At 39.7% G+C, this 12,553-nt stretch overlaps 2 protein-coding genes across 3 annotated transcripts in view; both read left to right on the top strand.

The window, feature by feature from the left end:
* The window catches only part of LOC141319879 (protein NLRC3-like), a 352,126-nt gene that overhangs the window by 148,041 nt on the left and 191,532 nt on the right, over positions 1–12,553 (top strand). The window lies entirely within an intron of this gene.
* sox8b (SRY-box transcription factor 8b) lies at positions 39–9,120 on the top strand. Of its 2 annotated transcripts, XM_073844552.1 has the most exons (5): positions 39–534; positions 2,612–2,841; positions 8,486–8,561; positions 8,601–8,735; positions 8,814–9,120. In XM_073844552.1, exons 1-5 carry the CDS (start codon positions 128–130, stop codon positions 9,118–9,120), a joined length of 1,155 nt encoding a protein of 384 aa, XP_073700653.1. In that variant the 5' UTR covers positions 39–127. The 2 variants fall into 2 exon arrangements, with proteins under 2 accessions (XP_073700653.1, XP_073700644.1); XM_073844543.1 differs by having other exon boundaries at positions 8,486–9,120.

Here is a 12,553-nt window from a genome sequence, read left to right as displayed (position 1 = left end):
GTCGGACTGACAGTGATGCGCTCCGTCAGTGCGCCTCTTTCATCTTGGATGGACTGTAACAGCGTCTGAAACTTTGTGGCTGGAAAAAACAACACTAAATAAGTTGGGTTTGACAGCAGAAGTGGCCATGACAGAGGAGCAGGATAAGTCCAGCGGAGAGCCGCCGTGCAGCCCAGCGGGTTCCTCCAGCTCCACGTCTCCAGAAGACTCGGACTCCGACGCGCCTTCATCCCCCGCTGGATCTAACAGCCACGCGGCGCTCATGCTCGCGGGATTGGGGAAGAAACTGGAGGATGAGGACGAGCGCTTCCCGGCGTGTATCAGGGACGCGGTGTCTCAGGTGCTGAAGGGGTACGACTGGTCTTTAGTGCCGATGCCGGCGAGAGGAAGCGGCGCGCTCAAGAGCAAACCGCACGTTAAGAGACCCATGAACGCGTTCATGGTTTGGGCTCAAGCCGCTCGCAGGAAACTGGCGGATCAGTACCCGCACCTCCACAACGCAGAGCTCAGCAAAACCCTCGGGAAACTCTGGAGGTGACCGCTACTTATGATTTTATACATGCATATGTGATTTTTGACATTGCATTTTATTACTACTACCAAAAAACATACACTTCAAATGTCTTCAAATAAATAAACACACAAAATTATATAGATTGAGGTAACGCCCTGCTGTTAATAATATTATTATTAACTCTCCAGAAAAATCTTTAGTTAGTTTATTATACATTCTGGATATACTCTAAAAGATATAGAGTTATATATATATATATATATATATATATATATATATATATATATATATATATATATATATAGTATAGTATATGCTTTTTAGAAAATGCATGTTCTAATTTAGTTTATTTTTTTGGTTTTACACTGCAAAAACTCTTTTTTTTAATTTTTTTGGTCTTGATTTCAGCCAAAATATCTAAACATTCATCAAGAAGGATTTTCTAGACAAGTAAAAATTGTCATGTTTTCACAAAAAAAGGTCAAAATTAAGCGTTTTTGCTTAGAACAAGCAAAACAATCTGCCAATGGGGTAAGAAAAATATCTTATTTAAAACAGTCAAAACAAGATTATTTTTCTTACCCGGTTGGCAGATTATTTAGCTTGTTTTAAGCAAAAATGCACTTCATTTTGACTTTTTTTTCTGAATACAAGACAATAATTTTTACTCGTCTAGAAAATCCTTCTTGATTTAAGAATTTTTTAGATATTTTGGCTGGAAACAAGACAAAAAATCTAAGCTAGAAAAGCATTTTTTTTGCAGTGTATAGATGGAGGTAACGCCCTGTTAGTTTATTATACAGTCTGGATATACTCTAAAAGGTTACAAAGTTTATATATATGCATATTATATATGTTATGTAATGTTATAAGTAGGCTATTATTACGGAACTCTTATGTAAAGCTCTAGAAAAATTTAGTTAGTTTATTATACAGTATATATATATATATATATATATATATACACAAACTTTGGACTTAATATAAAGTGGTATTTATAGTTTTTTTTTTAAAATGCATGTTCTAATTCAGTATGTATTTATTTTATTTTTTTTGGTTTTAAACTCCAAAAAATGCTTTTTTTCTCTCTCTTGTTTCCAGCCAAAATTTCTGAAAATTCTTAAATCAAGAAGGATTTAAGTCAAAATGGTCTTCTCATGGTTCTCAGAAAAAGTTAAAGTTGAAACGAACAAAAAACTAGATTATTTTTCTCAGCCCACTGGCAGATTATTTAGCTTGTTTCACACTTAATTTTGACTAGTTTTTTTCTGAATTGTACCTGTTTAGAAAATCCTTCTTGATTTAAGAATTTTCAGAAATTTTGGCTGGAAACAAGACAAAAAATCTAAGTAAGAGAAGCATTTTTTTTGGCAGCGTTATAATTAGATTTAAGTTTTGGCTTGAAACAAGCAAAATAATCTGCCAATGGGGTAAGAAAAATAATCTTGTTTTCTGTTTAAAATAAGATATTTTTCTTACCCCATTGGCAGATTATTGCTGATTCTAAGCAAAAACTCACTTAATTCTGACTTGTTTTTTCTGAAAACAAGAAAATGATTTTTACTCGTCTAGAAAATCCTTCTTGATTTAAGACTTCTAAGGTATTTCAGATGAAAACAAGATGAAAAAAATGTACGAAAAGCATTTTTAGCTGTGTAATTTCTAAAATTGGTTCTACTCTGTTGTATTTCTGAGTAATTCAGTCATATTTTGATTGGGAATACTAAGCACATTTAGCGAGGAGCAGTTCAACATATGCTGCATTCACTCCCCTTTCTCTTTTCTGGTTGATTTTTGTCCATTTCCCAACTTTCCCTTCAAATAGGCAAAAAGTATAACTGAATGCATTGAGAAAAATTAAAGTGTAAAGTGGGCAACACCAAAGCTCCAACGATATTTATGTAAAAAGACTTTCGCATAACGTGATTTTTTTAATACACTTTTGATATCTTTGGAGCTTTGCTGTCGCCCACTTTATAATTTTCTACTTGTTTTTTAGCCGAGCACCCATTTGAGATTGATGTGCGTGTTTTGTTTGCTTTTTAACTGAATGCATTGATAATAAGAACCTGAACATGGCCGATGTTGGCTCAACAGGCTGCTGACGGAGAGTGAGAAGAGGCCGTTTGTGGAGGAAGCCGAGAGACTGAGAGTTCAGCACAAGAAGGATCACCCGGATTACAAATATCAGCCGAGGAGACGGAAGAGCGTGAAGCCAGGACAGAGCGAGTCTGACGCCGGCGGTGATCTGACCCAGCACATGTATAAAGCTGAACCTGGCATGGGGCGACTGGCGGCTCCCTCGGATCACATCAGCGATCATACAGGTGAGATATACACTCTCTGAGCAGGAGAAATAATGCTAACCCTGGTGAAAAAAAAGCTGAAACCAGCCTAGACTGGTTGGTTGGTTTTAGAGGGATTTTGGCCACTTTCCCAGTCTGGTCTTAGCTGGCCAGGCTTGGAGACCAGCTAAAACCTAGCTACTTCCAGCTTAAACCAGCTAAGACCAGCCAACCAGCCTAGGCTGATTTTAGCTGTTTTTTTTTTCAGCAGGAAAACTAGCCCTGCTGAATAAACCAGCTAAAACCAGCCTAGGCTGGTTGGCTGGTCTTAGCTGGTTTAAGCTGGAAATGGCTGGTTTTAGCTGGTCTCCCAGCCTGGCCAGGCTGGTTTTAGCTGGTGGTTTCCCAGCCTGACTAGCTAAGACCAGCCTGACCAGCCTGGCCAGGCTGGAAAAGTGGCCAAAACCCCTCTAAAACCAGCCTGCCTCCCAGCTAAAACCAGCCAACCAGCCTAGGCTGGTTTTAGCTGTTTTTTTCACCAGGGAGGTAAATAAGTTTGTCAAGACTAGTTAAAAAAGTTTCAAGTTTGGACTGTTTTCAGTCTGAAATAGTTTGAAGTAGCTTTAAAAGCTTAAAGTTGATAGATAGCTAGAAGTTACTAGCATGTTAACACGTTTCTATCATGATTAGCAAGTTACTAGCTTGTTGTGAGTGTGATAAACAAATTACTAACATGTGTCTAGCATGATTAGCATGTCACTAGCATGTTTCTAACATAATTAGTAAGTTATTAGCATGATTAGTATGTTACTAGCATGTTTTTAGCATGACTAGCAAGTTGCGAACGTTTTTAACATGACTAGCATGTTACTAGCATGTTTCTAACATAATTAGTAAGTTATTAGCATGGTTAGTATGTTACTAGCATGTAGCAAGTTGCTAGCATTTTTTTAACACGATTAACAAGTTGCTAGCCTTTTACTAGCATGTTTTAGCATGATTACTAAGTTGTTAGCATGATTAGCAAGTTACTAGCATGTTTTTAGCATGATTAGCAAGTTGTTAACATGATTAGCAAGTTACTAGCATGTTTTTAGCATGATTAGCAAGTTGCTAGCATTTTTTAACACGATTAACAAGTTACTAGCCTTTTACTAGCATGTTTTTAGCATGATTAGCAAGTTTGCATGTTTTTATCATGATAAGCAAGCTGCTAGCATTTTTTAACACGATTAACAAGTTGCTAGCCTTTTACTAGCATGTTTTAGCATGATTAGCAAGTTGTTAGCATGATTAGCAAGTTACTACAATGTTTTTATCATGATTAACAAGTTACTAGCCTTTTACTAGCATGTTTTTAGCATGATTAGCAAGTTTGCATGTTTTTATCATGATTAGCAAGTTGCTAGCATTTTTTAACACGATTAACAAGTTGCTAGCCTTTTACTAGCATGTTTTTAGCATGATTAGCAAGTTGTTAGCATGATTAGTGTCAGGGTTGTGTGCAGGACGAGACGAGACGAAAGACAAGATTAACAATTAACAATCTATTTAATATAATACTTCAAAGGATCAATGCAGGAACAGGCAGGTACAGGCAGGAACACACATCACAAAACTTTAAAGACCGACATGAACTGAAGATACAAACAGACTTTTAAAGGGTGACTAGATGATTAAACACAGGTGACACAGATGACTAATAATTAAACACAGGTGATGGGGATGACAGGCTGATGAGGGTGAAACCAAAAATGACAAAATGACAGGGGGAGACCAGATGAACAGACAGGACTGTGACATTACACCCCCCTCCGAAAAGGCGCGTCCTCGCGCCGTGGGGAACAACAAAAAAAAAAAAAAAAAAAAAAAGAGAAGGGGAGCGAAAAAACAGAGTCCATGTGGGAGGAGGCTTTGGCGGAGGACGGCACCCCTGGAGGGGGACAACAAACAAAGTCAACAGAGTCCAGGGGGGCGACGAAGGTGGGAGGAGCCAGGGAAGAAACAGGAGGGACCCGGAGCAGGAGGCACAGAGCAAGACCCAGGCCACAGCCATGAAGATCCATGGTGGAGCCGACGGAGGGAGGAGCCATGGTGGAGGATGGGCTGACGACTCCAGGGGTCCGACCGACAGAGGCAGAGCAGGTGAAGGATGAGCCCGAGGCGGAGACGGAGAGCCGAAGATCCTGGGCGACACCGAGGATCCGGAGGGCCAAGGCGGAGCCAGAGGCTCTGGCGACCAAGGCGGAGGCGGAGATCCAGAGGGCCGCGGTGGAGCCGGAGCGACAGAGGACTGAGGTGGAGCCGGGGGGAGGGAGGAGCCCAACGGAGCCGATGGGACGGAGCGACGAGGCGTAGCCAGAGGAGTAGAGTCCGTAGGCGATGGCGGGACGACAACCGACCAAGGCGGAGCCGGAGGGACGAGGAAGCCCGGTGGAGCTGGTGGGCCGACGGGCGACACTGAAGATGAGGGAGCTGAGAGCCGTGGTGGAGCCGCAGGGTCGGAGGGCCGAGGCGGAGTTCTGGACTCTGAGGCTGGAGGTGGAGATGAGGGATCCTCCAGCCGAGACGCCGATGGAAGCTGGCAGACCTGCGGCGAGCCCACTGCACAGATGGAGGACTGAGGGTGAGCAGGGGGACTGACAGGTGACAGCGGGGATTCTGGAAGGCTGGATGGAACCAGCAGAGATTCAGGATGGCTGGACGGAACCAGCGGAGATTCAGGATGACTGGACGGAACCAGCGGAGACTCAGGAGGGCTGGACGGAACCAGCGGAGATTCAGGACGGCTGGACGGAACCAGCGGAGATTCAGGACGGCTGGACAGGACCAGCGGAGATTCAGGACGGCTGGACGGGACCAGCGGAGATTCAGGACGGCTGGACGGAACCAGCGGAGATTCAGGACGGCTGGACGGAACCAGCGGAGACTCAGGATGGCTGGACGGAACCAGCGGAGATTCAGGATGGCTGGACGGAACCAGCGGGGATCCATGATTAGGCAGAAGAGGGCGGGTGGGCGGGAAGTTCAGGCAGGCCAGTGTTTCTGAGAAGAAGTCTATTAAATCCCCAGAGTGTTGCTCAAGCTCACCCCCAGTGGTGGTGCAGTGGGCAGGGCTCTCTACCGCCCTCTCTTGCTCCACGCAGCACTCCACCGTCGCAGATGTAGAGGTCGGCTCACGCTCTTGGTCGGAGGTTTTGATCCCATCGGCAGTCCATACTGTGGCCGCTCCGGGCTCAGGCTCTCCGTCCGCGGTGAATGCGGGCTCATACTCTGCATGTCGGGGTGATGTTTGGCTGGGCTCTGGGTCTGGAGTGGGGCTGGTGTCATCCTTCGCGGTCAACGAAGCTCTGCTGGACACCAGCACCCACTCGATGTGACCGGCGAGGCTCTCTCGAGGACCCTCCCCGGACAGCTGCGCTTTAGTGGCGATGTTAAGTCCTGCACGGAAGAACGTGCACAGGCAGCGGTCCGGGTAATGCGTCATCGGCGCGAGGTACATAAAGTCACTTATGTGGTCCTCGAGAGAGCGGTTCCCCTGCTCCAGCAGGATGATGCGGACAGCAGGGATATTCATAAGGGAAAAAAAAAATAAAACAAACACTGATTCAAAAAACGGAAAAGAAACGCAGGGGAAGACGCCGTGAACTGTTTTGGGTCGGTCTTTCTGTCAGGGTTGTGTGCAGGACGAGACGAGACGAAAGACAAGATTAACAATTAACAATCTATTTAATATAATACTTCAAAGGATCAATGCAGGAACAGGCAGGTACAGGCAGGAACACACATCACAAAACTTTAAAGACCGACATGAACTGAAGATACAAACAGACTTTTAAAGGGTGACTAGATGATTAAACACAGGTGACACAGATGACTAATAATTAAACACAGGTGATGGGGATGACAGGCTGATGAGGGTGAAACCAAAAATGACAAAATGACAGGGGGAGACCAGATGAACAGACAGGACTGTGACAATTAGCAAGTTACTAGTATGTTTTAGCATGATTAGTAAGTAATTCGCATGATTAGTATGTTACTAGCATGTTGTTAGCATGATTAGTAAGTTGGTAACATGATTCTAACATGATTACCAAGTTGCTAGCATGCTTCTAGCATGAGTGGCATGTTGTTAAAATGTTTTTAACATAATTAGCAAGTTGCTAGCATTTTCCTAGCCTGTTTTTAGCATTATTAGCAAGTTTGCATGTTTTTACCATGATTAGCAAGTTGCTAGCATTTTTATAACAAGGTTAGCTAGTTGCTAGCATTTTTATAAAACGATTAACAAGTTGCTAGACTTTTACTAGCATGTTTTTATCATGATTAGCAAGTTGCTAGCATTTTTATAATACAATTAACAAGTTGCTAGCCTTTTACTAGCATGTTTTTACCATGATTAGCAAGTTGTTAGCATTTTTATAACACGATTAGCAAGTTGCTAGCCTTTTACTAGCATGTTTTTACCATGATTAGCAAGTTGTAAGCATGATTAGCAAGTTACTAGCATGTTTTTAGCATGATTAGTAAGTTGTTAACATGATTCTAACATGATTACCAAGTTGCTAACATGCTTCTAGCATTATTAGCATGTTGCTAAAATGTTTCTAACATAATTAACAAGTTGTTACCATGTTTCTAGCATTATTAACAAGTTGCTAGCATTTTACCTAGCCTATTTTTAGCATGATTAGCAAGTTTGCATGTTTTTATCATGATTAGCAAGTTGCTAGCATTTTACTAGCATGTTTTTAGCATGATTAGCAAGTTGTTAGCATGATTAGCAAGTTACTAGTATGTTTTTAGCATGATTAGTAAGTAATTAGCATGATTAGCATGTTACTAGCATGTTGTCAGCATGATTAGTAAGTTGATAACATGATTCTAACATGACTACAAAGTTGCTAGCATGCTTCTAGCATGATTAGCATGTCGCTAAAATGTTTCTAACATAATTAGCAAGTTGTTAACATGTTTCTAGAATGATTGCTAGCATTTTACCTAACCTATTTTTAGCATGATTAGCAAATTTACATGTTTTTATCATGATTAGCAAGTTGCTAGCATTTTTTAAACAAGTTGCTAGCCTTTTACTAGCATGTTTTTAGCATGATTAGCAAGTTGTTAGCATGATTAGCAAGTTACTAGCATGTTTTTACCATGATTAGTAAGTTGCTTACATGATTCTAACATGATTACCAAGTTGTTAACATGTTTCTAGCATGAATTGCAAGTTGCTAGCATTTTATCTAGCCTATTTCTAGCATTATTAGCAAGTTGTTAAAATGTTTCTAGCATTATTAACAAGTTGCTAGCATTTTCCTAGCATGTTTCTAGCATGATTAGCAAGTTGTTAGCATGATTGGCAAGTTGCTAACATGTTTCTATCATGATTTGCAAGTTCTTAGCAAGTTTTTAGCACGTGACTAGCTTGTTGTTAATGTGTCTAGCATGATTATCAAGTTGCTAGCTTTTTAAAACATGACTAACAAGTTGTTAGCATTTTTTAAACATTACTAAAGTTGCTAGCATTTTTCTAACATGTTTGTAGCACAATTAGCATGATTTAGATAGATAAGTTTAAATGAGTTAAAACTCTAGGAGGAGTAGTCAGAGATTTAAGTCTAAGAAGAAGAGGAAGAATAATAAGCCAAAGTCTAACATGGTTTGCTATCATCCTCAGGTCAGCCTCATGGTCCTCCAACTCCTCCAACCACGCCCAAAACAGAGCTCCATCACGGAGGAAAGCAGGACCCCAAGCAGGAAGGCAGACGTTTGCTGGAAGGCACTCAGAACAGACAGAACATCGACTTCAGCAACGTGGACATCTCAGAGCTGAGCACAGACGTCATCAGCAACATCGAGACCTTCGACGTTCACGAGTTCGACCAGTACCTGCCCCTGAGCGGAGCCGCTCCAGACGCTCACCCGCAGTACCCTTCACCCTACGCCAGCACCGGAGCCGCCTGGAGCCGCAAGGGCTCCGTCACGTCCTCGTCCTCCTCCGCCAGTGAACACAGAGCCCACATTAAAACTGAGCAGCTGAGTCCCGATCACTACAGCGAGCACTCGCCCGACTACAGCGTTTATTCCCACGCCTCCTTCTCCAGCGCTCAGTGTGACTATACGGACCTGCAGAGCTCCGGCTACTACGGCCCCTACCCCAGCTACCCCTCCGGCCTCTACCAGTACCCCTACTTCCACTCCTCACGCAGACCCTACACCGGCAACATCCTCAACAGCTTGAACATTCCTGCCTCCCACAGTCCCTCCTCCAGCTGGGATCAGCCGGTGTACACCTCACTCTCCAGACCTTAGGACCAGACGCTTCTAGCACACATACATCTTAGAGATGTCTCTTTGACATCTGCCAGACGTAGTTTGCTCATCATTGAACGTTTCCTATCAGATGTCAAATAGACGTCTATTAGATGTATTTAAGATGTTTATGAATTAGAATGAATGTAAAACTGACATCTTACAGACGTCTGCCAGATGTAGTTTGCTCATCTGCAATACATCTATTGGACGTTTCCTATCAGATGTCAAATAGATGTCTATTAGATGTCTTTAAGATGTTTAAGAATAATAATATATGTAAAACTGACATCTTACAGACGTCTGCCAGATGTAGTTTGCTCATCTGCAATACATCTATTGGACGTTTCCTATCAGATGTCAAATAGATGTCTATTAGATGTCTTTAAGATGTTTAAGAATAATAATATATGTAAAACTGACATCTTACAGACGTCTACCAGATGTAGTTTGCTCATTATTGAACGTTTCCTATCAGATGTCAAACAGACGTCTATTAGATGTCTTTAAGATGTTTATGAATCAGAATGCATGTAAAACTGACATCTTACAGACGTCTGCCAGATGTAGTTTGTTCATCTGCAATACGTCTATTGGACCATTCAGATCATTCAGATTCATTCAGATTGCTTGATTAATTTAGATCAGATGTCAAATAGATGTCTATTAGATGTCTTTAAGATGTTTAAGAATAATAATATGTAAAACTGACATCTTACAGACGTCTGCCAGATGTAGTTTGCTCATCATTGGACGTTTCCTATCAGATGTCAAACAGACGTCTATTAGATGTCTTTAAATTGTTTATGAATCAGAATGCATGTAAAACTGACATCTTACAGACGTCTGCCAGACGTTTATACACAGCAGATGCTTTCCAGATCAAGAGATCTTTAACAGATGTATGTGTGCTATCTGGGTGAGGACCGAGTTTGTGCCGCTGACCGAGCAATGAGTGCCTGCTGATCTCCACACATCTAAACACTGACGCTTGGTGCTGAACGCAATGATGAAGAGCCAGCAGAAATCCTCTGTGAGGACTGCTCCAGCGGACCAATGCTTTCACAGGAAGCTTTAGCTTCAGTTCGAATCTCACTGCAAAACATGCTCTTCTTATTTAGATTTAATGTCTCGTTTCCAGCCAAAATATCTACAAATTCTTAAATCAAGAAGGACTTTCTAGACCAGTAACAATTATTTCCTTTTATTAAAAAAAAAAAGCTTGCTAATCATGTTAGAAATAATATGCTAGTAGCATGTTAATCATGCTAACAAGATGGATTTTCTAGACAAGTAAAAAAAATTTCAGAAAGTTGCTAATCATATTAGAAACATGCTAGTAACATGCTAATCATGCTAGAAACATGCTAGCAAGAAGGATTTTCTAGACAAATAAATGTTTTTCTTGTTTTCAGAAAAAAGTGTTTATTCTTGAAACACGCTAGAAACGTTAGCAACTTGCTAATCATGTTAACAACATCTTAATCATGTTAAAACATGCTAGTAACATGTTAATCATGTTAAAAACATGTTAACAACTTGCTAATCATGCTAGAAACATGCTAGCAAGAAGGATTTTCTAGACAAGTAAAAATTATTTTGTTTTCAGAATAAGTGTTTTTTCTTGAAACAAGTTAAAAACATGCTAGCAACTTGCTAATCATGCTAACAACATGTTAATCATGATAATAACATGATTAACAAGTTGCTAGCATATTTTACCATGATTAACAAGTTGATAGCATTTTTCTAGCATGTTTTAACATGATTAGCAAATTGCTAGCATGGCGTTACCATGATTGTAGCGTGATTTCCAAGTTGTTAGCATGATTAGCATTTTACTACCATGTTTTAGCATTATTAGTAAGTTGCTAGCATGATTCTAACATGATTAATAAGACGTTATCATGTTTCTAGCATGATTAACAACGCTAGAAACATGCTAGCAACTTGCATAGTCATGTTAGAGATATGCTAGTAACATGCTAATCATGCTAGAAACGTTAACAAGAATGATTTTCTAGACAAGTTAAAAATATTTTCTTGTTTTTAGAATAAAAGTTTTTTTCTTGAAACAACACGCTAGAGACATGTTAACAACTTGCTAATCATGCTCGAAACATGCTAGCAAGAAGGATTTTCTAGACAAAATTTTTCTTGTTTTCAGAAACTGTTTTTCCTTCAAACAACATGCTAGAAACATGCTAGCAACTTGTTAATCATGCTAGAAAAATGCTAAAAACATGCTAGCATAAAGGATTTTCTAGACAAGTAAATTTTTTCTTGTTTTCAGAAAGTGTTTTTCCTTCAAAACTATATGTTAAAAACATGCTAGCAAGAAGGATTTTCTAGACAAGTAAAATTTTTCTTGTTTTCGAAAACAGTTTTTCCTTCAAACAACACGTTAGAAACAAGCTAGCAACTTGCTAATCATGCTAGAAAAATGCTAAAAACATGCTAATTATGTTAAAAACATGCTAGCAAGAAGGATTTTCTAGACAAGTAAAATTTTTCTTGTTTTCAGACAGTTTTTCCTTCAAACAACACGTTAGAAACATGCTATCAACTTGTTAATCATGCTAGAAAAAGGTTAAAAACATGCCAATCATGTTAAAAACATGCTAGCATAAAGGATTTTCTAAAGGAAAATGTTTCTTTGTTTTCAGAAAAGTGTTTTTTCTTAAAACAACACATTACAAACATGCTAGCAACTTGTTAATCATGCTAGAAACATGTTATCTTCTAATCATGTTAGAAACATGCTAGCAAGAAGGATTTTCTAGACAAGTAAAAAATATTTTGTTTTCAGAATAAAAGTGTTTTTTTCTTGAAACAACACGTTAGAAACATGCTAGCAACTTCTAATCATGCTAAAAACATGCTAATCATGTTAGAAACATGCTAGCAAGAAGTATTTTCTAGACAAGTAAACATTATTTTCTTGTTTTCTGAAGTGTTTCTTGCTTACCCCATTGGCAGATTTTTTTTTGTTTCAAGCAAAAATTCACTTTGAACTTTTTTCCGAAAACAAGAGTCGTCTAGAAAAAGAGTAAAAATTATTGTTTTCAGAAAAAAAAAAAAAAAAGTCAAAATCAGGTGAGTTTTTACTTGAAACAAGCTAAATAATTTGCCAATGGGATAAGAAAAAAAATCTTGTTTTCTGTTTTCTTGTTCTAAGCAAAAACTTCTGAAAACAAGAAAAAAAATTTAGTCGTCTAGACAAACCTTCTTGATTTAAGAATTATTTGATATTTTGTCTGGAAACAAGACGATAAATCTAAGTAAGAAAAGCATTAGTTGCAGTGCTCTCTTTAACCTAAGCGTGTTCATTTGTAATTCTGTTTCATATATATTTATGTTGTTGTCATTGTTTTATTGTTTGTTTGTGTTTTACTTACAGAAGCTGAAATGATTTCCATAAACAGCCATTAAT

Source organism: Garra rufa, chromosome 1 (genome assembly GCF_049309525.1).
Source record: "Garra rufa chromosome 1, GarRuf1.0, whole genome shotgun sequence".
NCBI lineage: Eukaryota > Metazoa > Chordata > Actinopteri > Cypriniformes > Cyprinidae > Garra > Garra rufa.
The sequence above is the reverse complement of the archived record's forward strand: the minus strand, read 5'-3'. Positions and strand labels throughout refer to the sequence as shown.

Bases quoted from the DNA above. Each gene is read 5' to 3' on its own strand.
- sox8b (XM_073844543.1), top strand. From the start codon at position 128: ATGACAGAGGAGCAGGATAAGTCCAGCGGAGAGCCGCCGTGCAGCCCA. The intron at 535-2,611 runs GTGACCGCTACT...TTGGCTCAACAG, and splicing joins ACCCTCGGGAAACTCTGGAG to GCTGCTGACGGAGAGTGAGA. The intron at 2,842-8,485 runs GTGAGATATACA...TATCATCCTCAG, and splicing joins TCACATCAGCGATCATACAG to GTCAGCCTCATGGTCCTCCA.